The sequence below is a fragment of the Alosa sapidissima genome, chromosome 23 (assembly GCF_018492685.1).
Source record: "Alosa sapidissima isolate fAloSap1 chromosome 23, fAloSap1.pri, whole genome shotgun sequence".
In the NCBI taxonomy this organism is placed as follows: Eukaryota; Metazoa; Chordata; class Actinopteri; order Clupeiformes; family Clupeidae; genus Alosa; species Alosa sapidissima.
This window is the reverse complement of record NC_055979.1, coordinates 4331304-4358973: the sequence shown is the minus strand read 5'-3', so window position 1 is coordinate 4358973 and position 27670 is coordinate 4331304. Positions and strand designations below refer to the sequence as shown.

The 27670-nt window shown below is 42.2% G+C and overlaps 3 protein-coding genes across 11 annotated transcripts; 2 read left to right on the top strand and 1 right to left on the bottom strand.

Annotated features, from left to right (window-relative positions):
- The first annotated feature begins 345 nt into the window (after positions 1–345).
- trappc13 (trafficking protein particle complex subunit 13) lies at positions 346–9666 on the top strand. Of its 2 annotated transcripts, XM_042081589.1 has the most exons (13): positions 346–475; positions 3234–3302; positions 4512–4611; positions 4714–4798; positions 5043–5170; positions 5448–5520; positions 5948–5992; positions 6462–6479; positions 7956–8089; positions 8230–8428; positions 8763–8863; positions 8998–9145; positions 9310–9666. In XM_042081589.1, the coding sequence occupies exons 1-13, from the start codon at positions 430–432 to the stop codon at positions 9415–9417; spliced, it is 1254 nt and encodes a 417-aa protein (XP_041937523.1). In that variant the 5' UTR covers positions 346–429; the 3' UTR covers positions 9418–9666. The 2 variants fall into 2 exon arrangements, with proteins under 2 accessions (XP_041937523.1, XP_041937524.1); XM_042081590.1 differs by lacking the exon at positions 6462–6479.
- On the top strand, positions 9311–27538 carry nln (neurolysin (metallopeptidase M3 family)). 6 transcript variants are annotated; one of them, XM_042081559.1, is made up of 13 exons: positions 9311–9314; positions 19563–19819; positions 20256–20404; positions 22139–22243; positions 22341–22443; positions 22555–22715; positions 22815–22950; positions 23390–23756; positions 24103–24304; positions 24561–24747; positions 25604–25732; positions 26219–26355; positions 26749–27538. In XM_042081559.1, exons 2-13 carry the CDS (start codon positions 19591–19593, stop codon positions 26896–26898), a joined length of 2055 nt encoding a protein of 684 aa, XP_041937493.1. In that variant the 5' UTR covers positions 9311–9314; positions 19563–19590; the 3' UTR covers positions 26899–27538. The 6 variants fall into 6 exon arrangements, with proteins under 6 accessions (XP_041937493.1, XP_041937491.1, XP_041937492.1 ...); XM_042081557.1 differs by lacking the exon at positions 9311–9314 and adding an exon at positions 18666–18796; XM_042081558.1 differs by lacking the exon at positions 9311–9314 and adding an exon at positions 18739–18801.
- Positions 10186–18753, bottom strand: sgtb (small glutamine rich tetratricopeptide repeat co-chaperone beta). Of its 3 annotated transcripts, none has more exons than XM_042081605.1 (12): positions 18662–18753; positions 17825–17929; positions 17444–17547; positions 16844–16919; positions 16521–16620; positions 15806–15910; positions 15286–15424; positions 14362–14424; positions 13602–13639; positions 13317–13400; positions 11454–11574; positions 10186–10993 (listed from the first exon to the last, which is right to left on the bottom strand). In XM_042081605.1, exons 2-11 carry the CDS (start codon positions 17922–17924, stop codon positions 11463–11465), a joined length of 921 nt encoding a protein of 306 aa, XP_041937539.1. In that variant the 5' UTR covers positions 17925–17929; positions 18662–18753; the 3' UTR covers positions 10186–10993; positions 11454–11462. The 3 variants fall into 3 exon arrangements, with proteins under 3 accessions (XP_041937539.1, XP_041937537.1, XP_041937538.1); XM_042081603.1 differs by lacking the exon at positions 18662–18753 and adding an exon at positions 18086–18205; XM_042081604.1 differs by lacking the exon at positions 18662–18753 and adding an exon at positions 18086–18205 and having other exon boundaries at positions 10186–10990.
- Positions 27539–27670: the final 132 nt, after the last annotated feature.

The window sequence follows — 27670 nt, the reverse complement described above, 5'->3', positions numbered from 1 at the left end:
TTTATTCAGAGTATTTACTTCTATGTTTTAATCAACACAACTTGACCCAAAACAAGCTTTGGTTGGGAAACTGCTAGTTTGTTTTCAAGCTGGGTAATGAGTAGGCCTATCTAGACCACACAGAATAACAAAGCATGATTCATTTTGAAGCCTGCAGATATAAAGATGCTAATTAATATCGCATGCTTTATGGTATGCATGACCAATGCATGCGAGATTATTACATTTAAACCCATAGGCTTAATCCCAAAATTGACATTCCAAAACACACCAAATGTGAATTTTAAAACACACCGCTGGAGGCAGTGTTGCTCTGCAGTTAGACACAAAAGTATTTCCAAACGCGACATTCACAGGTCTAGTTGGTCTCTCTTGGGTTGCCGTAAGTCAGATTGGAATGCAGGTGAAAGGTCAATAACATAGAAGAAAATGGAAGTAAATCAAGCTAAACAAGAGCATCTTTTGGCATTAAAAGGTATTTCTCAATTTACCGTTCATATTACATGATTTTGAAAACATTCCTTCAGCTGTACAGTTGTTTATCCACCTGACAACAGTCGTTTGAACAACTGAAGCTAGTGATATGGGTCCTAGCATGGAGGCTAATCTAAATACTTAACGACATAGCTAGCTGCTAATGTTTTGAAGCGAGTTAAACTGACGTTAACAGAATTGAGTTTTGGCGTATCATCAATACATTCATAGTATGCAATGTATTTATAAGGGATTATGCTATGCGTTATGCGAAAATTATACACCGGGAAGAAGAGGGCGTGAACACAGCCTCATCTGGTACCTGTCTGGCTAACGTTGTCTAATTTCAGATTCATTAAAGCGATATCAAAGTTGACATGAGGTTATTCATCGGTAGTTAACGTTAAAGACTGTTAAACGTCGCACTGACATAGTCTGTTTGCATCCATTCCCCATATGTACTTGGGGTTCTTGTCTTTAACATAGCCAGTGTTGACTTCTGTAAATTATCCGTTCGGATACATGATGACGTGATTGGTAGATTACTGAATGGGTTACAATAGTTTATTATCAAGGGTATCCATTCCATTATTAACAATATGGAAATGTCTAGAAACGAGGAGTCCATTAAGCAGCATTGCACTGTGTGCCACAGCCGTGCTTGAGCTGCAGTTAGTCCAGAATGACACCAGCAGGCAGTCTCTGCCAAGATTGTAGAGACCAAGTCAGCAGGCATCTCGGGTCCTGTAAACATGAGACAGTAGTCTGCCTGTCCTTCCTAATGCCTGCACTGTGGGGTTTGGAGAACATATGCACTCTGCTAAGGTTGAGAGGACAACATATACTTTGTCATGTAATGTGATGGGGCCTGGTTTATCCATTTAAATATATTGAGAGTTAGAAATAGGCCTACCAATTTAGCTGATGTATTTGCAGGTGAAGGAGATGCTGGATAGTGACTGAAGCAGTCAGTCTTTTCTAGCCAGGTATCCATCATACAGTGTTATCAACCTGACATACGGGTAAACATTTGCAAAGCCATGGCATATTGTCATAGTTCATTTTCTTTTCTTAACAAAGTGGTGCTCCATTGGCCATGGAAAAGAAAGTACAGGCCTAATGGCTTTATTCATGGTCATATTCTGTCCATGAAGGGTATACGGTATGATGACTAGGGTCCAACATCAGATTTTCCTCACGGGCCTGTACATCTGATTTGTATTTCTGCTGGCTCAGAAAATTCACTTTTTACATAAAACTTGTTTTGTCACATTGTGGCCCAATGAACCTTCTCTTTCTGTCAGTAACTTCACATGTTTAGATTCAACAAGTTAGCCTCAGAGGTGAACTGAAATGATGGTGATGAGCAGAAAAACTGGCATTGGCCCAAAAGTGCCAGTGACTGGCCTACCAACTAGCCTGTCATACTATTTTATATGCCCTGGGCCAGCGGGCCAGACAGTGCTTATGTTGAACTCTTAAGACTTTTGGTTTAAGCTACGATTAGCCTAAAATTAGCATTATTAGGCAGCACTGGTTTTGTTTGTGAATATGTAGGCTACTTGATGTAGCTGTTGACACTGACTTGGCTCTGTCCCAAACATCTTCAAGTTAGTCAACAGGCAATGGGAGGAGAGGCTTTTGCAGCCTTCTCTGGAACGCTGTCAGTAGCTCAACACATGTGCAGCATAAAACCAGAGAAGTTCAAGTTCAAGTTATTTCTTTGTCCCAAATGGGCAATTTGATTGCAGACAGGATCACATACCACACGACAAGACACAACACAATACAATACAGACAGATATGCACAAAATAATAATTTAGTTGTGATAAATAGATAAACAAATCTATCTTTTCCTGTTGTGTGCAGTGGCAATAAAAGTGACTTGCATATTGATTTATGTGGACCTTTCATAGTCAAGACCAGGGAGGTTTTTTTTCTCCAAAATTGGAGCAGTATTGTGGTTCAGTTTGTCTCTATCAAATGAACAGTATATAGCCTAATATATTATATATTAATATGTATATATAGTCTATATAATATTTGATATATTTTCTCATGGAATGGCCCATTACCCAACTATTTGTTTCAGATTGCTGCTATTAAACCCGCCAGTACCGCAACTGAATACCTAAATACCTTGTAAAATAGTAAATATAGAGTTGGCAAAGCTTGAAATTACTCATCAAATAGGCTAATATAATGCCAGTATGTGTCAGTATGTGATTTCACAAGATCTGCTGTCTGAGCAGCTTGTGAAGATATCAGTTTCATTATCATGAGATGCACGAACAAGCAAAATCATAGGCTATATCTACAGAGATCTACAGAGATTTTAGTATTTTGAGCAGGACTTCCACTGCAGTGGAAACCTCCCAGAAATGACCAAATCCACTTGTGTTATCAATTTTGATATTCTTCTGTCTGTAAGTTCAAAGACCATTTTGATCGCTTAAGAGGTTATTAAAATGGCAAGGCCTAATTGGTATTAGACGTATTATAATTAAACTATGGGTAAGTTGCCCATATGTAATATGCAATGATAATAATTAGGCTACATGATTTTGTAGATCTGGATTATATTTTTACTTACATGAACTATAGGCCTATATAGTTTTTGCAGTCACATTTTGTCTCAGTCTTAGCATTTACCTTTGGGCCTTGATGAAATCTGGCTACTAGTTGCTAGTAATGCCACTTGTTTCCATGACATTTAATTGCTGCTGCTCATTGCTTTTGTTTACTTGTTTGTCCACAGTGATGCGGCTTACAAAGCCCACACTCTTCACAAACATGCCGGTGACGTGTGAAGACCGGGATCTACCAGGTAGGGTGTGTGTGCGTGTGCGTGTGCGTGTGCGTGTGCGCGTGCGCGTGTGCTCGAGCTATGCAAAAGCTTGCCCTGACCACGTTCATTCCTTGAATGTTCTAAGCACTGCATGGGATGTTTAGGTCAGTGAGAATGCAGTGAACATTTCACACCTTAGCTTATGCATCAGCAAAGAAGACTGTAGCTTGACAGATAAATTGTAGCCAGTCATAGCCAAAGGCATACATCAAATTATACAGTAATGGCAGCAAGGTAACTTTTTAAAGACTTAACATAAATTTGATCTCTGCTCTATTCCTGTTGTGCCTTTGGAAACTCATTCATTAGCAGAATTACTGCAAAGTTCCCAGTATGACCCCCAGCACCCAAATATAGCGTCCCCCCACAATCTGACAGGAATTTATAATGTTTGTTTTCTCCCAAGCCTGAAGCCAGCTCTGTGAAATTCGATCGCTGGCCGACAGCCGGTTCGCATGGAGCTCCATTAATCACCGTGACACTTGTATGCAGCTCCGCTATTTATATGAGTGGAGAAGCGCTCAGTGGTTCCTTTCCACTGTAAATCACTGGGAATGAGGCAGGTATTACAAAGAGCAGAAGCGATCAGATGTACACTACATATATTTATTTGACATTAAGTTCATTCTGAATACAGTCTTTTTTCCCTCATGGAATCCATAAGACTCAGTTCTCAGACAGTAAGCATAGTAAGATGTTTGGCTGAGGCTAAGTGCAGAAACAGGCCTAAATGTCTCACAGAGTTAGGCCTGTCTCAGGGTTTGAAGATGCGTCTGTGCTATATCAGTGTACCGGATTTTACATTCAGCTACCTTTGTCCTTCAGGCCCCTTTGTATCCTAGAATAACCTTGCACATGTGCGTATGTGCGCACGCGTACGTGTGTTTGTTCCAGGTGCCATTGTGTGTGTGTGTGTGTGTGTGTGTGTGTGTGTGTGTGTGTGTGTGTGTGTGTGTGTGTGTGTGTGTGTGTGTGTGTGTGTGTGTGTGTGTTCCTGCCGTTTCAACACTGTGACTAGCTTGTGCATATGACTGTCACCTCTGTCCATGCAAGTGCCACAGCTGTCACTAGTGAAAAGTAGAAAGTGCTATGCCACAGCTGTCACTAGTGAAAAGTAGAAAGTGCTATGCCACAGACCTCTGATCTGTGTGTGTGTGTGTGTGCGCACATGTCTGTGTCTGTTCACAGGGGATTTGTTTTGTCAGCTCATGAAGAATGATCCTTCGATCATCAAAGGAGCAGAGATGCTGATGCTGGGAGAAATGTTGACACTCCCTCAGAATTTTGGGTAAAACCATGAATTATGTATTAACTTAAAAATAATATCTGTGAATGTAAAGCCTGTCTGCACAGTCAACCTGGTAAAACGTGTGTATGTTTTCCCCCATAGAAATATTTTCTTGGGCGAGACCTTCTCCAGCTATATTAGTGTACACAATGACAGCAGCCAGGTGGTCAAAGACATTCTAGTGAAGGTAAGGAGCTGAATGAGTGGATTCTGAAAGCAGGTGCATCATTTGTTGGACCTCTCTGTGGTGCCGCATTAACCCTTTCGTAACAGAGGACTGATGGAGAAACTCTTTGCTTTAGCAGAGTGAAATGAATGAAATGCATATAAATAGAAGCACACATTCTTTATCATTTTGCAGAATACACAAAAGGGATACATGTGAATGGCCTGGAATGACTTGCTGTTTCCTGTCTCTCTCCCGCTCGCAGGCTGATCTGCAGACAAGCTCCCAGAGGCTCAACCTGTCTGCGTCCAGCGCAGCCGTCTCAGAGCTCCAGCCCGACTGCTGCATCGACGACGTCATCCACCATGAGGTCAAGGAGATCGGCACTCACATGTATGCATCTGAACCATCGGTCCTGTAGGACAGAGACTTGGTCTATATTCATGAAGGCTCTATGAAGGCACTATGGATGTAAATATATTGTGTTTAGTGAATGTGTGAGAGAAAGAAGATCTATATACACACTTATGAGACAAGTTAGAAATACATAGACATGACATGATAGAGTAGCTGTCTGATTGCCTTGTCATATTTTTATGTTAAATGATACAAGTGAACAAAATGGCACATAATTCAAATCAAGATGATTTCCTTATTTCCCCCTCATCAGATTGGTTTGTGCTGTCAGTTACACCACCCAGTCAGGGGAGAAGATGTACTTCAGGAAGTTCTTCAAATTCCAGGTGAGCCAAGGATCCAAAGCTGAGACATTTTCCGTGTCCCTCCCCCAGTGCGTTCCTCTGGTCTCTTTTAATTAAGTGAGTACAGTTAGCACCAAGGCTCCATGTTGCCATGAGGGAATGACATCGTAGGAACTGCCCTCCACTTGCAGACGAGAGCAGCAGTGGACTTCTCAGGGGAAGTTTTAGGGAGAACAGACACCCGTCTGAAGATAATATTTTGTGTCTGAGGTTTGTCTGTCAGACAGGAACGTTTGTGGTGTGTAGTGCAGCACACAGTGGGTTTCTCTTTAGTATTTCTCTGTAGTTTCTCTGTAGGGTTTCTCTGTGGTAACAAATGTTGAGTCTATTGACTATGGAACCTGAGGGGCTCGGGGAGGAGGAGGAGGCTGACAGAAACTCCTTCAGTCTGAACTCTTTGCTCAATCAGGTCCTGAAGCCACTGGATGTCAAGACCAAGTTCTACAACGCAGAGGTGAGCGTTTCTTTCTTCTGTTGTCCGCTCAGTGTTTCAGAGCTGCACCAGTCAGAATGCATGTCTGTATTTGTTATGAGATGAGTGACAGAGATCAAATTGGCTTTTTGAGTATGAAATCCTGTCAAGACATCCTTTTGGTTGTGTTTTAGAATAGACTATAGCCATTGCCTTGGACATAAAGCTTTTATATTATGGATTTCATACTAGTTAGTTAGGTGCTGTGGAGAGATATCTGTGTCACTCAATCTGATTTGCTTTGGTAGCATTTCCATTAGCAGAAGGTTCCATGTTGTTTTCCTTTTCTTCCATGATTCCAAGTTTGTAACAGCATAGTTGTATGCTTGCTAGTGTTTTAATGGTATCATTTGCTTGGTGAATATGCATTGTCATGTGTTATTGTTTCATGCATGTAACCCCCCCATCTCTTTTTGTTAATGGTTCCTGTGTTTTTTATTTTCTCATTTAGAGCGAGCTCAGCTCCGTGGTAATTGTTTTTTCCCTTCTCATTTCTAAAGCCCTGCCCTGCCCTGCTTTCCATATCATTTGTTGCAGAATGTCTCTCTCTCTCTCTCTCTCTCTCTCTCTCTCTCTCTCTCTCTCTCTCTCTCTCTCTCTCTCTCTCTCTCTCTCTCTCTCTCTCTCTCTCTCTCTCTCTCTCTCTCTCTCTCTCTCTCTCTCTCTAATTGGAGCCAATGAAACAAAATGGGGGAAAACACTAAAAGAGCATCTCCAATAAGGCCATAACAGAAATGTCTATACTATTGACCAAAAAGATATGCACACAAGCATACTCACCTCACCCATGTACACACACACACACTCAAGCACACACACATATAGATAGATAGACTCTTTATTGATCCCAAGGGGAAATTCAAGATATACAAGCACACACACACACACACAGATATACTCTACATACCCAAATAGGCTGGCTGAGTTGAGCCAGTGCAGCTGATTGTCCTGCCTCTGTAGTGTTCTCCCCACTGCTTCTTGTGCTCCAAGCAGAGCTTGTGGCCTCTTGCTGACTCACTGCACAAAAGTGAATTTGGAAGTGTGGTGTGAGGATCATTAATCAAACACCTATTTAATTCTGCTTCAGTTGAAGGGAATCGGGGATGATGCTGCTCAACCTGCCATCTGATTTATGTTTGTCCAATCAGATTAACAAAAAAGACTTAATTGATATGGGTTTTCATTTCACTTACACCTCTTTCATTGGAATAATGCCTTGGGGATTTGTGTTCATGTTGATTTTTAAAAGTTTGACTGTAAATCTTGGTAAGTCACGCTCAAAGAGGTCTTGTTGAAGACTGCCGGTATTTTGAATTTCGTACTCCAACATGGGAGAGAATGGTTAAGGCCTTTGCCTGTTGGTTCTGGAATGACTTGATGAGCCTCTGAAGCGCTGGCATGAACTAATCCCAGCTGCCGACCGTGTTCTATGCTACACTAATCCCAACCTGTCAGACTCTGGCCAGCACCAGATTAATTTGGCACAGCATGGATTGGCACCTTATTACCTTATTCAGCCCAACTTGTACACTAGTTAGTTCAATATGATCGGCTTGGGTTTTGAAGTCACTGTTCATACCTGAAGACCTCTTCAAAAGGGTTTTGATATGAAATGCAAGTAATGCGATAGTAGTTATGAATTATCTCGATGTATTCAAGCAAGCAAAACCTCTTTTGTACCATTTATATCAAAGAGTAGATCATGTAACAAAAACTTTGATTATAAGAATATGAACAAGATTGTAAAAGATGTATCCTTGTACCGATAGATGATAAGCTTATCCAGAAGATTCTTCAGAAGTAGAAGTTTATCCAAAGTAGTACAATATACAAAGGCCAATCCCAGTGGCTAAATTGTCAGGTGCTGCCCAGAGGTCACTTGCTGATGGCCCATACTGCACCATCCTGATTATTTGACCTTTGACCCTTGACCCTTGACCCTTAGACAGATGAGGTGTTTCTGGAAGCGCAGATCCAGAACATCACCACGTCACCCATGTTCATGGAGAAGGTGTCTCTGGAGCCGTCCTTGATGTACAGTGTCACAGAACTGAACAACGTGACTGAAGGGGACGAAGGGTGAGTCAGAGAGAGTATCACACACACACACACACACACACACACACACACACACACCATAGCGTGTCTCTATCTTAAGTTATAAATCGACCATATGCTACTGGTTTGAGATACTGTGTCTGTGCCTCCCTGTCCTCCAGAGAGTCCACCTTCGGTAAGATGTCCTACCTGCAGCCCATGGACACGCGGCAATACCTCTACTGCCTAAAGCCCAAGCCCGAGTTCGCTGAGAAGGCCGGGGTCATTAAGGGCGTGACGGTCATCGGCAAGCTGGACATTGTGTGGAAGACCAACCTCGGCGAGAGGGGGCGCCTGCAGACCAGTCAGCTCCAGAGGATGGTGAGGAAGCAGGAAGCAGTTGATGATTACAGAGGAAGCTCCAGATCCTAAGAAATTAGTTTAACAACAACTTACCGGTACTTATAGCACCCACAAGTCAAAATCTCATTAAATAGGAGTGAGCATTTAAAGGTGGTAAGCTCAATACTATGTGTACTATAATATGAAGCAAGTTTATGCCTGTGCTCTGTATTGACCACTGGTTTTGGATGTCATGAAGGTTTTAGTGGTGTGTGTGTGTGTGTATGTATTATGTGACTTGTGGTCATTCGCACTGTGTTTGTTTTGAGATGATAAATCAGGGAGGGCCTTTCTCTGTGCTGTCTCTCCGTAGGCCCCGGGTTATGGAGACGTGAGGCTCTCGCTGGAGTACATCCCAGACACGGTCAACATAGAGGAGCCCTTTGACATCACCTGTAAAATCACAAACTGCAGGTGGGGAGCAGAGCTTTGGTTTTAGCTCCCGGATTGCAGTCATTGAAATGCTGTGTCCAGTTTAAGTGCTTACCTGTTTCCTCTGTTGTAACACTGTGTGTGCGTGTGTGTGTGTGTGCGTGTGCGCCCTGCAGCGAGAGGACAATGGACCTGGTTCTAGAGATGTGCAACAGCAGATCCATCCACTGGTGCGGTGTGTCGGGCAGACAGGCGGGGAAACTGGGTCCTAGTGCCTCCCTCTCGATCCCCCTCCGATTGCTGGCCTCAGTGCAGGGCTTACAGGTTAAAGGGCTCCTCCTCACTTACACTTCAGCCCACAACCTCAGCGAGCAACACAAAGCATAACCGATTATTAAGGGTTGATCTCTTTGCTTTTTTATGGTATACTTAGAAGTGTTGAGTTGTAATGGTGTGTGTGTGTGTGTGTTTGTGTTTATATTTTTCAGAGTGTGTCTGGCCTGAGGCTAACAGACACATTCCTAAAAAGGACCTATGAGTATGATGACATCGCCCAGGTGTGTGTAGTGTGTCCCTTCTTGAGTCCAGAGAGTTAGACCTCCACCCCTCAACACCACCTCCACTGCACATCTCAGAGGACCAAATGTGCTCTTCTCTCCTCTCAGACTTCTCTCTCTCCCTCTGTATCTCTCTCTCTCTCTCTCTCTAATGCCCATCTATCTCCCATTTTGTCATGTCTCTGATTCTGCACTCCCCATCAACTTTTATGTGTTTTAAATATTATTTTAAAAATACTTATGTTTTAAATGTCTATATGTGAATAAAATAATCATGTTCTGTTCTGATATTTGGATTAAGTAAATTGTCATTAATACACACAAACACACACATTTTTCATAAGTTCATTTCTGAAATTCTAATGAATAAATAAGGTTGAGCTTTAAATCTTTAAGATGAGACTTAAATGAGATAAGAGTTATACTTTTTTTTTGTTTTGTTTTTTGTTTTCATCTTCTGTTATCACTCTGTTTCTGTAATCCTGGACCCATTCCACTCATATCATATCAGGAGAATGCAGGCATTCTTATTCCAGTGCACTGTAACCTGCCCAACTCCCCTCCAACCCTTTTTTAATTTTAATCAGCGCCACCAAGCACTATATTCAAACATACGCCAGTGAATACTTTTAATTAGGCCAGTGAGGACCAATGCAGGTTGGAGAGTAGTTAGGGGAAATTATACTACATGTTCACCAGTTATATACATTCACCCAGTCATGTTCACCCAGTCTGGTCTGTGAAAATAGTCAGATCATTTTAGTAGTCTGACAGCTTTTGTTAGGACAAGAAGTGAAAAGGTCAAAGTGAGAGTTTGAAGACATTTATTAACATATTTTTGGCAAAACATGACACTGCTTTGTATTCACAAGCATACAGTATTCATACTCTTTGTTTGAATGTCAGGTCTAGATCATGCAAAATCAATAAGGCTGACACTAGGCATATCAACACTGCTCCAATCAGGACAGAGTACTGCTAGTGATGTCACCACAAATATGTCTACTGTTCCCTAAAATGTACACATTTTCATTGTCATACATTGTCGTCAAATGTAACCCTACTTTATACATACACATGGGTATATATAAAGTATTGGTGCTTCTATATAATCAATAGGCACAAAATAATGCTTAACTGTAATAAATGGTGTTAAAAAAAAGACAGAGACCCTGATGTGCACAGCCAGCTATCATGAGAAGAGCTGAAGATGTTTTGCACACTGCCACGAAACAGGAAATGCAACATACCCAGTCTATTGGTGAATGATGTTTCAGTTCTGTGCACACAAAACTAGAGGGGTCTTATTCTGACACTACACACGGCATCCCAGATTTCAGCACCACAGTCCCTCGTGACTCACACGTTTCATGAGATGTCTCTCATCCGTGCCGACGTGAATGAAGTATGGGTGTGTGTGAGAGTGTCAGAATCGGACCGCGATGGCGTTCTCCTGCCCTCTGTTTCTCCCAGAATGCCTCTGGGCTGTCCCCAACGTCCATCACCCGTGCCTCTCGCCCTCTCCGCTCGTGGTCAGAAAGAAAGGGTGGAGAGGGACTGCCTTCGTTTCCTCCGCCGGACTTGCGCTCCAAACTCACTCTCTCCTGCACACCTACTGCAGGGCAGAAGAGCAGCTTCAGAACAGCTTCATATGAAGTAGATAGATAGATAGATAGATACTTAGTTGATCCCCAAGGGGAAATTCAAGAATATAGCTCAATATTTAAAGGAAAAGCCCAGCACATGCATGCCCCATTATGAACAGACATGGTTTGACCGGTACAGTAGTTGTATTTTTGCTAAACAAGGTTAAAGCAATGTATATTTAATGCTCTGTTATTGCTTCAGATTCTGTGAGTGAAACATAATTACTCCTTTAATTACATTAGCCTTTGCTTTGCACTGATCAGGAAGTAATGGTACCGTATAATTTAGTCAGAAGAGATGGATAACACCATGCTGCTATTGCCAATGCCCTGTATTCCTGTAATGCCATTTCTTCTGTATCATGCCCCCATGCCAGAGCTGTGTGTGTGTGCCATGTGGTCTGGTTGTGGCTGTGACGGCGCACCCACCCTGCTGGCTCAGGAGTGTTCTTCGGCGCTGCCGCTGAAGGAGCGGCTGCGGATGTGGTTCCTTAGCTGCTCGATCAGCTCCGGGTTCTGCTGCTGGATCTGCTGGGCAAACTGCTGGCCTCTAACAACACACACACACACACAAACACACCCAGTGGACATGGGAGGACATTTAATACTCAGAGAGTGCACACATCAGACACTGTTCATCACTCAGAGCCACATGAGATGTTCCCACATCTGAAAGGCACGGACAGACAAGGAATTCTGTCTTGATGACCCAGAAAAAAGTTTTAGGGCTCAAAAACAAACTACTGCCTGTTCTCATTGCATGGTTTCCACAGTGCGCTCTTTGTACAGCTACTGTTCTGCAGATTCAAATGAGCGCCCCTAGGGTTCTATACTTGAACATTTTACCCTGTCATATAGCGTGCTGTGTTGTACAGTAGGACGTCACATACATGTGTATAGCGTGCTGTGTTGTACAGTAGGACGTCACATGTGTATAGCGTGCTGTGTTGTACAGTAGGACGTCACATGTGTATCGCGTGCTGTGTTGTACAGTAGGACGTCACATGTGTATAGCGTGCTGTGTTGTACAGTAGGACGTCACATGTGTATAGCGTGCTGTGTTGTACAGTAGGATGTCACATGTGTATCGCGTGCTGTGTTGTACAGTAGGACGTCACATGTGTATAGCGTGCTGTGTTGTACAGTAGGACGTCACATGTGTATAGCGTGCTGTGTTGTACAGTAGGACGTCACATACATGTGTATAGCGTGCTGTGTTGTACAGTAGGACGTCACATACATGTGTATAGCGTGCTGTGTTGTACAGTAGGACGTCACATACATGTGTATAGCGTGCTGTGTTGTACAGTAGGACGTCACATACATGTGTATAGCGTGCTGTGTTGTACAGTAGGACGTCACATACATGTGTATAGCGTGCTGTGTTGTACAGTAGGACGTCACATGTGTATCGCGTGCTGTGTTGTACAGTAGGACGTCACATGTGTATAGCGTGCTGTGTTGTACAGTAGGACGTCACATACATGTGTATAGCGTGCTGTGTTGTACAGTAGGACGTCACATACATGTGTATAGCGTGCTGTGTTGTACAGTAGGACGTCACATGTGTATAGCGTGCTGTGTTGTACAGTAGGACGTCACATACATGTGTATAGCGTGCTGTGTTGTACAGTAGGACGTCACATGTGTATAGCGTGCTGTGTTGTACAGTAGGACGTCACATGTGTATCGCGTGCTGTGTTGTACAGTAGGACGTCACATGTGTATCGCGTGCTGTGTTGTACAGTAGGACGTCACATGTGTATCGCGTGCTGTGTTGTACAGTAGGACGTCACATGTGTATAGCGTGCTGTGTTGTACAGTAGGACGTCACATGTGTATAGCGTGCTGTGTTGTACAGTAGGACGTCACATGTGTATCGCGTGCTGTGTTGTACAGTAGGACGTCACATGTGTATCGCGTGCTGTGTTGTACAGTAGGACGTCACATGTGTATCGCGTGCTGTGTTGTACAGTAGGACGTCACATGTGTATCGCGTGCTGTGTTGTACAGTAGGACGTCACATGTGTATAGCGTGCTGTGTTGTACAGTAGGACGTCACATGTGTATAGCGTGCTGTGTTGTACAGTAGGACGTCACATGTGTATAGCGTGCTGTGTTGTACAGTAGGACGTCACATGTGTATCGCGTGCTGTGTTGTACAGTAGGACGTCACATGTGTATCGCGTGCTGTGTTGTACAGTAGGACGTCACATGTGTATAGCGTGCTGTGTTGTACAGTAGGACGTCACATGTGTATCGTGTGCTGTGTTGTACAGTAGGACTACTCACGCTTCAATCAGACTGGAGATGTCTGACAGACCTCCAACACCAGCAGCATGGTCTCCCACTGCGTTGGACATCATTCCTGACATGCTGAATATCAGAAAGGTCATGCAACACACACACACACACACACACAAACATCATCTCTCTCTCCCACACACACAGATCTAGACTAACACTGTTAATCCATTTGGTATTACCATCTCTAATCTCCAAAACATCATATTCAGAGTCATCTAACAACTGCTCAACAGTTGTTCTGCATGCATACAAACAAATATGCACACTTACAGCTGTTGCACCTGCTGATTCTGCATAACACTTGCAGCCTGTAAGGAATAAGCATTAAGACATAGAGTGAATGATTACAGACCTTTGGCAAAATGTCCTGTCACGTTAGCCAACACTTTAGCTGATAATCCTGAGGCAATGGTAACCTCTACTGCAGGAATCTTCTTTAATGAATTAATCTATCAATGATTAAGAATAGGCTTAATCTATTAATCTATTGAATTAATCTATCAATGATTCAGAATAGGCTTAATGTAAGACCGTTTTACTTAATAAGCAAACATCAAAGTTAAATGCTACATTTATCAGGGTAATCCAGAGTGAAACGATGTCTGCATCAGTAAAAGAGAAGAGGGAAAGTCGGAGGAAGTTCAGTTCTGCATTAGCTATGCTTTGCTTGTCTGGCATTTTGTCTGCCAACATTCTACTAGCCTCTCCCCATACAAACGCGTCCAAACAATGGTCCAGATCCCATTCACAGACCCTGGCAGTCATGAGGATCACATTGCAAAAATTCCCCATAATGGCAGCCCATAAAGTAGGTATGAGAGATCAGTGCCCTGGGGATATTTATGGATGCATTATTTATGAATGCATTATTTATACATTATCCAGACCCTATCACACTGACTGAATAGTGGATGTCTGCTGACAATTTTTATGTTTTTTTATGGGATTGAAGCTATGTGCATAACTCAGTGTATGTCAAATGTATTATAGCAGATAAACTGATTAGCAGATGTACACCCTGTATCCTTACCATACTTATGAATGCAGGGTTATTGATCAGACTGGCCATGTCGAAACCCAATCCTGTGGCAGTCTGATTAGAAAAAACAAACCCATGAGAATAAGATTATGCGAGCACATATAAAGTCATTGTCAGGACCGTATAGTTTTCAAGGCCTACACAATTTCGTATGCTCTTGACCCCATTAGATGACATAATGAGGGTATGCAGCAAGTAGCTATATATACTAGAGGTGATAAGTGATAAATGTATCATTTTTTTATATAAAGCCTCCCCATCAATGTAAGAATTTCAAAGGATACTGAATTATGTGGTTCTCTTTTGAGGCATCGTGAAGTTTCTTTGACAGGTTATTTTACCATCAAGAATCATGTTTGGTTTGATAAAGGCTTCCATCATAGGACTAGCCTGGGAACACCCAGACCTTCACAATTGTATAATTGGGAGTGGGTCTGGAAAAGGTTCATTGACTTACGACTTCCAGCAGGGGCGTAACTAGCAGTGAAATTAAACTTAAATTGGTGCATTAAACTCTTACCAAATCGTTTCAAAAGTGTAGCAATCTAAGGTTTTAAATGCAGTTGTTTACTCAGTCCCAAAAAAATACACATCCATGCCAGGTTAGTGATTGTATTTGCATCCCTGTGTTTTAGGGACTAGGAAATGGGCTTTAATGGTCCCTTGGCCAGACGGACCTGCAGAGCAAATCCAAAATTTGCCAAAAGTTCGTATGGGAATTCCCAGGCTATCGTAGGATATGATAATCTTCACATCTTTATCTTTAACATTGCATTACTGTCAATATAGTATATAGAAATCCAAGTGAAATGCAGATATTCCTCCTAAGACAGTGTTAGCATTATCACAGTGCTAGCATTATCACAGTGCTATCGCATTATCACTGGAGAATATCAGGCCATTTATAGTCACTACCTGACTGGACACCTCCCTTTGTTTCTGCTCTGCAATCTTTAGGTTGGATTTGTAGGTGTCATTGTCTGGGTCGAGCACCAGGGCCTTCTTAAAGTAGGAGATGGCATCAGGGTACTTACTCATGGATGTCAGAGCCAGCCTAGAAACAGAGACAATATACAGAATGACCTTTCAAACAAAATACATCAGGGATCTCTTGGGTGTGTTGGTTGTGAGGCTGGTCTAAATCCAGGCCATGAGCTGTTGAGATAGATGCCACCATCAAAACCCACATCTACCTCTGACATTAAAACATCTTGTAACATCTTGTATTTCGATCACTAGCCTGTTTACACATCTGACTCAACAGACAACAATTTGGCTTCAGATTCATGATTTCAGCAATCATGGTAATTATCCATTTGAATGGGCTCTTTGATAGATTCCAAAGGAAAAGACTTAATTTACAGTCTAGGGAAATGTAAGAGGATCTCTCACACAAATCTCAGGAGGAATGTAGATCTCTGTAATCAGGACTTACCCCATTCGCCCATATGCCTTGCTGTAGGTGGGGTCAATTGCTATGGCTCGCTCACAGTCTACTGTGGCCTCGGTGTAGTGACCCAGTTTACTGTGCGCCGCTGCCCTAAGAAGAGCACATCAACACACACACACACATAGCTAAGGACCGGGCCTTAGAAAGGGACAAGACTGTCCTAGCTGTCACACAGTGCCCTGCACAGATAACTTACAGCCTGCATGTGAAGCCCAGCACAAATCATTTTATGGCTCAAATGACTTTGTCACTGTGGGAGACCCATTTTGGGCAGTGCAGCTCACAGCATGACCCTACAAGGTACCACACACAGGCAAGCACGGCTCCAGCATTACTGTTGCACATTTTTATGTCTTCCATGCATATTTTATGGATATTTAGGCTATAAGCATTATGCTTACATTCACTCATTTAGATAAATACCAACTATACAAGACAAACCACTGTCTTTCGCAGCCACAACGTGACCACCTATATACTGCACTGCACTGACATTGTATTAGCAGCTCTATGCACCCAATACTACAGAATATTATACCTACATCAATCATTTTCTTCCCTCTACCTCTTCTCTTTCCCCTCTCTCTGCACTCCACTGCTTTAACACTCATTGTCTATAGATGACCTTGGACTACACTATTACTTATAATAGCATGGGGTCAAATGGCCCTTGCCATGCACAGAACAGAATTCACTGCACCTGTTGCAGTAGTAAACAGCATTTCTTTGGTCCAGATCAATGGCTTTCGTGTAGCAGTCCACGGCAGAGGTGTAGTTTTCCTCCTTCATGTGATTGTTACCTACAGGGTGCAATCCAAGTAGCAACATTTATTATGACTGTCTTTCTCTGTTTTTGTAAAATGTTGTTTCTAGAACTGATACAGCATATGGTACAGTTTGTTTTTGTTATTACAAATACTTGTTCTTTCTTGAAAATGAAACTATTGGAGTGATTCAGAGTTTGAAAGAACTAGAAAGAAACACTGGAGTTGAGAGATTATAAATGCACAAGCAGCTCCGTACCTTCGTTCTTCAGCTGCTCTGCCCTCTCTATAGTCTCTGGAGGAGGGGACGTCTCTGGGGTGGTCAGATTGTCATTCTGAGAGTGAAACACAGACACCATCACTCATCACCAAGTCAACCTGCACACTCACCCCCCTAGTATGGGGGGCATGACCTGTGGCTTGCCAACTCTAACTGTCCCTGTCCCTGTACCACAGCTCTCCTTACACTGCAGGCCACAGCAACCTTTTTCAAATGTGGGGCAGAGGGTCAGACATATCTAGAACATTTCCAGCTATCCACGATATGATAGTATAACACATTTGTTGAAGACCTTGCAGGAATATAAACACTACTTTTGTATAATGAAAATGTTCCTGCATAGCTCTGTACTGGTTAATCATTGGCTCATCACTGACTGTATGGGAACTGGCATGATTAGAACTGGCTCTGGAGGAATAAACTGCCCTTGACACGGTCTCAGTGGTCAATTAGGTGGCTTAATTAAAGTGGCTTAATTTAAGCCAGAGAGCGTTTACCTACCATTACCAGTATCTATCTACAACCAGCAATGCACCAGGTAAGGATGAATAAGACACAGACATGCAACATGCAGCCCACCTTAAGCAGGGAATTAAGGAAGATCTCAGTGAGAGGTTGAGGAGCAGCCAGGTGACAGTCGCTGGGGCTGATCTTAAACGTGGTCTCCAAACACTGTATTGCAACTATGAACAGGAAAATAGAGCAGCAACATTCAATCGTTTTCCACATCTCTGTGCAGTAAAGTGAAGAACGGCTTTGTCTTCAGTGGCTAGTTTCAGTGGTTCTGTCTCCTGAGCATTAAATCCATCATGTTACTGAGCTACAGAGGCGTCAATATGAATCATGTCTAAACACAAACATTCACTTTTCTTTCAGGCACTGTTTGGTGTGTTTACATAAGTTATTTATCAAAGTTTGTTATTGGTTGAGTTACTCCAGGGATAGGCCCATGTAGCCTACCTTCGAGGCTTTCCTGCTCATCAGAGCTGAGAGACCCCCGGTTTGTTTGTTCTCTGAGGAACTGCACAATGGAGAATGCTAAGCGCTGATCCACAGACATGCTCACTACAGAGAGAAAGCATTACACATGATGCTGTCAGTGCTACCGAACAGCGACTTCTGACTTATTGTGATATTGTCTACAGCTACAGTTTATACAGCTGAAAGCCATCCCCACTATGCTCTTAGGCCCAGCCTATAATACAATATTGATGGCTTAACTGAGATCTGGAAAGCCCATGCACATAGGACAAGGCTGTCAAACTTCCAGGGTTTACCCCCAATTCACGGATTTGATGCAAATTCTTTGGATGATACAAACAGGTAAGGGATAGGCTACGCTAATTACGTAATAGAGATCACACGCACCACCCTGGAGACTACGCGTGGATCATCGCTTCATGTAATGCGTGCAGCCCACAATAACACACGTTGTTCGATCAGTTGTAGCCTAGGCTATGTTCTGCGCTCATATGGTGCAGTACAAACTGTGATGTAATACCAACATGGGTGTCAGTATAGGCTACGTTATTAGCATTTATTCTGCACCATATTGTCATGTCTGAATGGGGCATAATTTAATCAAACGCGCGGAGCTACCAAATGCCCTTTCCGAACAAACGTCTAGCATTTGATGATTTTACTGCCTGGCTATGATGATGACAGCAACATTGCTTTATTCTGAGAAACAGAGGCGTATCCCGAATCGCTCGTTGCATATCTAAGCTGTGCGCCCCAATTCAGTAAAAATAAGATGTGTAGCTTACAAGGATGCTTTGGGGGCACCCGCCCACCTACCTGAGATGTTTTGCAGCTGTCGGCTGTCACAGCGTCATGAAACTTCGGTCCAGATCGATGCTCTCTCAAGCGCCTGCGCATACTCAACGGAAGTGAACCAGGGGATACACACGAATCTGTTCAACAGTGAAATAGGGAAGATAAGTTTACCTGTTTGCACGAAAATCCACATGATAGTGTTGTGATGTGATGTTTTTTCTCAGCATTTTGATGTGTCGCAGGGGAAACAGGTAACCGACTCCCGCCATTCAGTCCCTGTTTATTCTTGATCAGATGTGAGCTAAGCCAAAAGAGACACTAAAATTAACCGGCTGTGTGAATTATGACTCTTTGGCATTTACAGTCATACCATACGCGCGTAGTTAAACTAGAGCGCTTCGGGTTTTACAAATCCAATTAGATTTTATGCTTAGAGTTTATAAAACGACTATGGTTAACGGATCAAATAGTGATGTATTTACTTTCACGAGTAGCCTATTCATGGTGTAGAGTGCGTTTTTGACCTCAAGTGATATTGAGAAGTGACACTGCCACTCAAGGCTTGGGAGAAAAGACGTTTCATCATTAGCACTGAAACAATTCGCAGCATGTGTCAAGCCCGCAGGATCGTGTTCCTAGATGCGTTGCGGAATTTTCTGGGATTTATCACTTGTTTATTTAAGAAACCGTGAGACATTCGTGACTTAGCAGCGTGCTTGTGTGAGTCTCTCCTTAACTTAAGAGCGCAGATTCCGAACTAGTCATTTCATTAAGCAATCAGTGGACATCACTGCGCTGAACAATAATATTGATTAGATTGGATTGGAAATTAGATCTTGATTGGACTGGAGACATTTCCTCTTCTCTCTGTCAATCTGTTTAGAATATAGCGAGTGACCGTGGTTTATTTGATTTCCTTTAGGCTCTTGCACGCCAGATCGTGTGTGGCCATGACCCTGCAGAATGGACTGCTGATTTCAGGCAAAGACTACTCAGGCTCTGCTCACAGCAAAAACAGTCTGAGATGGGATCTAACCCCTGCACAGATCCAGGAACACACGAAGGAGTTGATTCAGAGGGTCCGACAGGTTTATGACACTATTGGAGCTCTGGATGTTGGTAAAGTTACCATTGAAAACACTGTGAAACCCCTAGCTGATGCAAAGTTATATTATGCCTGTGAGTATGATTGTGTTGGTATTCAGTTTAATATATAGTCCACAACATATTGTGTGCTTGTAATTTGTAGACTTTCTGTGGTCCACAATTTCTATGTTTCATCATTGTTTTTGAGAGCATACTCCCAATTTTACTGTGTTTTTTCAGGCTCTGGATAAATGTGCAAAATACATAAAGCTGAGTCATAGCATGCACAGCTGTCAGAGGATCTTACTTAAGCTTTTATTTGTAACATAAATTTGGATTTGGTTGTTCTGCGTGTTTTTAATTACATACTTTGCTACATATACCACAATCAAAAGATAAGTATAAGTAAAGTGGAAACTACAACATGTAGATTACTTATGGCCTTTTAAACATATTATTTTCATGCTTTATACTTCTTGGCTTGAATGATAGTTCCAGTCAGTCTCACAGATAAACCTGTTTGCCCCAGCGTCCCGACACGTCTTGGACTTCCCTCAATTCATATCTCCATTTAAAGATGTCCGCCTGGCCAGCACTGAAGCGGACAAACGGCTGGCTGAGTTTGATGTCGAGCTGAGCATGAGGGAGGACATCTTCCACAGGCTCATCGCCCTGCAGGTAATGGGTCAGAATCTCATTTACAGAATGAGATTTTCTTGTAATTCTATTTGTTATGGTACAGGAACAAAGATTCTAGAGTGCTCCGTTCTAAGATCTTTGGTACAGACAAGGAGTGGTATCAGGTCTATTGTTTTACTTGGTTTGGTGTTTGTTTTGATGTTTGAAGTGGTGGTTAAAGATGCAGCAAGTACGTTTGTCTTTTTTTTTCTTTTTGTTTCAGGTGGTCTGATGCATAATATGACATTTTCATGTCCTGAAATATGTAAATAAATGCCTTCAGGCTTGTCTTGCATGAAGAAAGATAAGGAATTGTCGGGGACTCTCCCTTACTCTATAACCAGGAACTATAATAAAAATATGGTAGAACAATAACGTATAGATAAGGTAGATAAAAATGACATATGTCACACCTGCTCCAAATATTTTCACCTTTAAACTTGGGAGTGAGGTCCACTGAGTTTTACTTGGCAATGAAGTCTATGGAGACACTAAACACTTAGTCCAGGGTATTTACAGTCATTGTGGCTGCGCTGTAAGTATTAAAGTGAAGTTTAAGACCTTATTTGTTCCAGAGTATTTATTGTCTTTATGGCCCATTTAATTGAGATGTGCATAAGGGTGCAGATGAAGTCTTCACTGTCATGAGGAGAGAGGAAGGGTATTGGTGGATGTGCTCTCCCCGCATGTTCGCATGTGGGCAGGAGACTTTCCGATTCTGGCAGAGGGGTCAGGCTTGGCAGATGATGGAGGAACAGCAGCCAACTATTTTCTCTCCCAGTAGCTGGAGAAGTGGGCTATTTCTGAGCTTCAGGACCCCTGTGTGCATGCTGGGTTGTGTCCCTGGGTTTCATTGGATGAGTTTCAAAAACAGATCAAATTTGTCAGATGCTGGGAAATGATAGTGTCTGTACAAAATGATTTTTAAAACTCTATACCTCTATGTGTGTTTTAAAAATACATTTCTGTTCAAGTTACATTGAAATCCTTTTAATTGCATCATTAACAACTTGGACCAACACAGTTGGATGTGTATCCATTCTGGTTTGTTGGTCAATAACATTGAAGCATTACTGCACTGCACTCTCATCACATGCCTCTAGGTGTGATTGGAAACATACAATTTAATTTGTGAGCTGAATTGCCATTTTTGACATGATCTACATTGGGGCAATGTCTCTTTAGGATGATGCCGCTCTCTGCCTGTGCCATAATTTTCTCTTCCCTAAAGTGAAATAGCTTTAATGAATTCCTGAAGGGAAGTATTATAGTATATATACTCTTTTAATCCCGTGAGGGAAATTTGGTCTCTGCATTTATTCCAGTCTGTGAATTAGTGAAACACACTCAGCACACACACAGTGAGGTGAAGCACACACTAATCCCGGCGCAGTGAGCTGCCTGCAACAACAGCGGCGCTCGGTTGCAGTTAGGGGTTAGGTTACAAGTCCGAAGCGCTAACCAGTAGGCCACGGCTGCCCCTAAGTAAGCCGTGTAAGTAGCGTTCCCTGTATCTTTATCTGTCCTTATCAAAATAATTTTTAGATTTTAATAATAATAAACCTTGAGGCCTTACATTTTTATCTGCATGATCACAACTTTATAACCTTGGACCTCTGATAATCTTACTCCTAGGCTCTCCATTCCGCCTTTGAATTGATATATGTTATGAATATATCTCAGGTCATCCAAATAGGTCAGACCGATATGCTAAAGTAATCTAATATTTTGTAGGAGAAGAAGGTAAATGGCCTCTCACCTGAGACGGAGCGATTTGTTAAGAGACTGATTAAACTAGGGAAGCGGAATGGGCTGCATTTATCAAAAGATATCCAGGAGGTAAGTGCTCAGACAGTGTCCACAGTGTTGATGATCACAATATGTCATAGCAATTCTAAGAAATGTAATTTGTTCATGTAATTTCTTCTTTGTTCAGGAGATTAAATCAATATCAAAAATGATAAGTGAATTGTCCATTGACTTCAGTAGTAATATTAATGAAGAGAATACCTTTCTGTTTTTCACTGAAGAAGAATTAGGTAAGTACTCAAAGTATACATCTATATATTTTCACATCTTTCACGTTCTTTATCTGTTTGTCTGTCTATCTGTCTCTAATTGTTTTATTATTCTTCATGCTGTGTCATGAGGTGGTATGGCTGAAAGCTATATGGCTAGTCTTGACAGACTGGAAGATGGCCGTTTCAAAGTGACTCTTGCATATCCCCACTACTATCCGCTAATGAAGAGGTGTTACGTCCCGGAAACGAGACGTAAAATGGAGGAGGCTTTCCACAGTCGTTGTAAGGAGGTACAGACTCAGACTGCCATTTCAGTGATGTAATCTGTTTTATATATAATCTCTGGAGATGGACCCATGGAGGTGTGTGTGTGTCTGACTGACCTACAGGAAAACACTCCTATTCTTGAGAAGCTGATTGAGCTCCGAGCCCAAATGGCCAAGATGCTGGGCTTTCAGACCCATGCAGACTACGTGTTGGAGATGAACATGGCTAAGACTTCAAGTACAGTAGCTCGTTTCCTAGGTATGTGGTCCTTTGGCACCTGATGCCTGCACTGTCACTTCAGGGTAATGCTGTTGTTTCTCTCTGTAGAAAAAAACATCTATGAAAAGGTGGTGTATGTACAGTATGTGTAATATTTCATGCACTCTATTTGCTATGCGGTCAAGTCTTGAATGGTTTGAATGCACTGTGTGGTTTATTGCTGTTTGTGTGAAGATACAGATCCCTGGTGCAGTAGGGTCAGGTGTGGAGAAAATAAGTCGTTTTATAAACTGTTCCCTTGGTTTTGTAAACTGTGCCCACAGTTACTGTAGGCTATCCATCCATGATCTGTGCGCTCTTTACATGCTTTTCAGATAGTCCACTTGGTACTTCACCTGTGTGTTGCATTTGTCATTGTGTGTGTTGAGGCCTCGTTGGTGTTTCTGGAGTAGTGTAATGTGTTGTGGTTTCTCCTCAGATGAGTTCCATGAGAAGTTGAAGCCAGTGGGTGAGCAGGAGAGGAAGTTCATCCTGTCTCTCAAACAGAAAGAGTGCAAGAGGCGGGGGCTGGACTTTGATGGACAGATCCATGCCTGGGACATGCCTTACTATATGAACCAGGTGGAACATGTGAAGTTCTCGGTGGACAAGGACAAGCTGATAGAGTACTTCCCGCTTGAGGTGGTCCAGGAAGGGCTTCTAGGAATTTACCAGGACCTGCTAGGCTTAACCTTCTGCCAGGTCGAACATGCCCATGTCTGGCATGACAGTGTCAGCCTCTACTCTGTTCTGGACAGTACTACTGGTGAGGAGATTGGCCAGTTCTACCTGGACCTGCATCCCAGGTACTGCACAAAGAACTTAAATGCCACAGACCAGTAGAAGCTAGTTAGAAATCAAAGGTATGTTTTTAAGGTGTGGGATCTCCCAACAATATTATTTTGTACAATGCTGTAAGTTTGTTTATGTTTTATTACTAATGTTGCTGGTATTTGTACAGTATGACATAATGTGTTGTTCTAGAGTGTGAACTGTTAATGCCATGCAGATTTTCGTGTTTCAGCATTTTATCACGCATGATGAAATAGCATGACTAGTACATATTATTTCACTTGGATAGTTTGTTGTGAATTGTTTCACCATTTAGAAATCCAGTTGATGTACTTATGACCAAGTGTGCTTTGTCTCCAGAGAGGGGAAGTATGGACACGCAGCCTGTTTCGGTCTCCAGCCCGGCTGCCAAGGGCCTGATGGGAAACGCATGGTGCCAGTGGCGGCCATGGTGGCCAACTTCACTAAGCCCAGTGGCTCCTTCCCTTCGCTGCTGCAGCACCACGAGGTGGAGACCTTCTTCCACGAGTTTGGCCACGTTATGCACGAGCTCTGCTCAAGGGTGAGGTAGCCCCCAGCCTATCTGGGCATGTTTTTTTTTATATTTTCTTATTTCAATGATTAATGGTTACAATATTATTGTAATGTAAAGTTTACCATAGTGCCTCTTCATTGCATAAATATTTACACTGTTATTATTAAAGTTATAGAGCGCATAGGATGAATTTTCAGTGTTTGTTTGTGGTTATATTTTCACCATCAGTTTAAGTGCTAGTGTATTACACATTTTCTCATCTAATGGCTTCTGACCTTTTCAGACTCAGTATGCAGAGTTCAGCGGTACGTTGGTGGAAACGGACTTTGTGGAGGTTCCCTCTCAGATGCTGGAGAACTGGGTGTGGGAACGTGAGCCACTGCACCGCATGTCGCGCCACTACAGGGACGGCAGTGCCATCCCAGACAGCCTGCTGGACAAGCTCATCGTCTCCAGGGTGGCAAACACGGGTGAGCCGTAATATCAGAAGTATAACAATTGGCCCCAACCAACAATATGCACCATGCAAGTACATGTCGGATAGATGGATAGATGGATGGATAGATAGATAGATAGATAGATAGATAGATAGATACTTTATTGATCCCCAAGGGGAAATTCAAGGGTCTCAGTAGCATACAGACATCACACACAACATGCACTTACAGCAGAAATGGTAGACATAAGTATAAGTATAAACATATCACTAAACTCTACTGTACAATAAAGACAGTAGAAGATAAGAAAGATAAGAAAACTAACAAAACTAAATACTAAATACACTATATAAATTAAATTTAGAAAGTCCAATGTACTTGAGGGTGATCAAGCATAAGACGCTTGTAGTGACAGGGCCGGGACTGGTAAGGTGCTAAAGGGAGTGAGTGTCATGGTGAAGGTGCAAAAAGTAGTCCAACCATAGTCCTTTAGTCAGTAGTCCAACAGTGCAAGAATAAGGTCTAGAGACCAACATAAATAATATGGACAAATAGTAGAGTAAAGTATAAAGTATAAAAAATGGACATTGTTTTGCAACGATTTTGAGCCACCATCTTCATGGTATTGTACACAAATATCATGTTTGCTGAAGTTGTTTGAATATCAGTTGTACACTTATTTATTGGACTGTTCCATCAACATGACACTCCAAGCAGCACTGTTTTCCCACTGGATGTTTACCATCAGTATGACACAATAAAGCAGTCTCTAAAGAAAAACACTGTCCAATGCTAAATATACACATCAGTCTCTGTTGAAAAGCACTTAAATGCTAAATGTTCCCCTCATGGGTGTAACCTGCCTGTGTGGTGTGTCCGTTGTCTCCAGGCCTGATGAACTTGAGGCAGGTGGTGCTCAGTAAAGTGGACCAGTCCCTCCACACTAAACCCAAGGCAGACACAGCCCAGGAGTTTGCTAAGCACTGCCAAGACATCCTGGGCATCCCTGCAACACAAGGTATTCAGTTACAGTCTTCGGTAATCAGCAGATGCCATCAGGATGTTATGGTAAAGACTTCACACTCTGAGGTCTACATTATATCCTGGCAAGACTGAAAGGCCCTACAGTGAATGTCTCTTTAGGAAAGATCTCTGTTAATTTCCATGCATGATTGATTTATGAGGCTTAAGTGGAATAAATAATACAATAATATATTAAGTAGGCTACTTCAATTGTGTTTGTTGAACTGACCCATGGGAATATGGTGTCGAAGATCAAAATGCAGCTATGTGTGGTGATGACCATTTCAGAGAAAACATTGCCCTCTACAGGATCGATAACTCCTCAGTAGTCTTGTGTGGTGCAGATGGATTTTAGTACAGACATATCCCTGTATGCTTCATGTTAATGCCAAGCCTAACCTCATTTGCTAACATTCATTACTGAGACGTTATGGAATATTTGACTGCCTATATGTTTTCTGCTGGCATTACTTCTCAACAGGCACAAACATGACTGCTAGCTTCAGCCACCTGGCGGGGGGTTATGACGGTCAGTACTATGGCTACCTATGGAGTGAGGTCTACTCCATGGACATCTACTTCAGTCGATTTAGAAAGGAGGGCATCATGAACCCTAAGGTATCACGATGAGCCTCAACACATTTTCATACCACTTCTCACAGTCTTGTGTTGGTTGTGTTTGTATCCTTCAGCAATTAGACTCCTGAAGATTTGCAACTCTACTTATTTTTTATTTTATTTTATCCCCTTCTGCTATTAACCCCACCCCACCCCCCCCCCCCCCCCTCACCGCACTGAGCTACAAACAAATACCACCAACATTGTTGTGTGACAAAGTTTCTTTTCTATTCTATTCTATTCTATTTGTGAGTGGCTGCAGAGTGATGGTATGCCCATCCTTTGTCATGTATACATTGATATGCCTATTATGTTATAGACATTTCTTGATTTACTTCATTATTTTGTTACACATTGTCTGGTGTGTTTTAAAGACCTTCTGCTGCTTTACAGGTGGGGAAGGAGTACAGAAAGGTGATACTGGAGACGGGTGGCTCAAGAGATGGTGCAGACATGTTGAAAACCTTCCTTGGACGTGAAGCACAGCAGGATGCTTTCTTTTACTGCAAAGGACTAACAGAGAATCGGAATGGCTTTCTTTGACCTTATCACCCATCATCATTTAGTATGAGTGATTCACAGTTGCAATTTCATGTGTAACAAAGCTGTTAATTGGAATGATTGTTTTCCTTTCACACCATGTTTATGTGAAGTGATATGGCTTCTTCATCTCAAGTTCTCTTATGAAAATCTTTTATATGGCTGATGTTTAACTAACAGATTTTTCCACATACACACACACCACACAAACACTTGAGCAAAGCAAAAAACAAGGCTTATTAAAATGCAAAAGCTCAAATATAGAGAAACCACTGCAGAAAATATTGGATCCAGTCATCTGTCCAACTAAAGCCATCCTTACACCTGAAATATTCTTGAAAGATTGTAGTCTTTTGAGTAAAACTTGAATGGGGGACATTAGTTAAAATACTCCAATCTTTCAAGAATATTTCCCAAATCTTGTCAGCGTCTTCATACATCAGAAGACTTTACCAAGTCGAGTGGAGTCTGACCCATACATCAGAGGACTTTGGACAAGATCTTCTTTTTGTGTTTGTGGTTTCTTTCCCTCCTGAAATATAGGAATCACCATTCATTTAGATCAAACAGCCCCAACACTGTTATATATCCACATCCATCCTTATCTTTTTTTAAATAATAAACATCAAACCAGAAAACTTTACCTGGAATCACTTGCGGATGTATGGAACTCATGCATACACTAGGGGGAGACAAACAACTGGCTTGTTGCTGTTCGAAAGGTTTTGAAAGTGAAAGGTTCAAAGAAGGTTCTATTATCAGGCAGAATATCCAG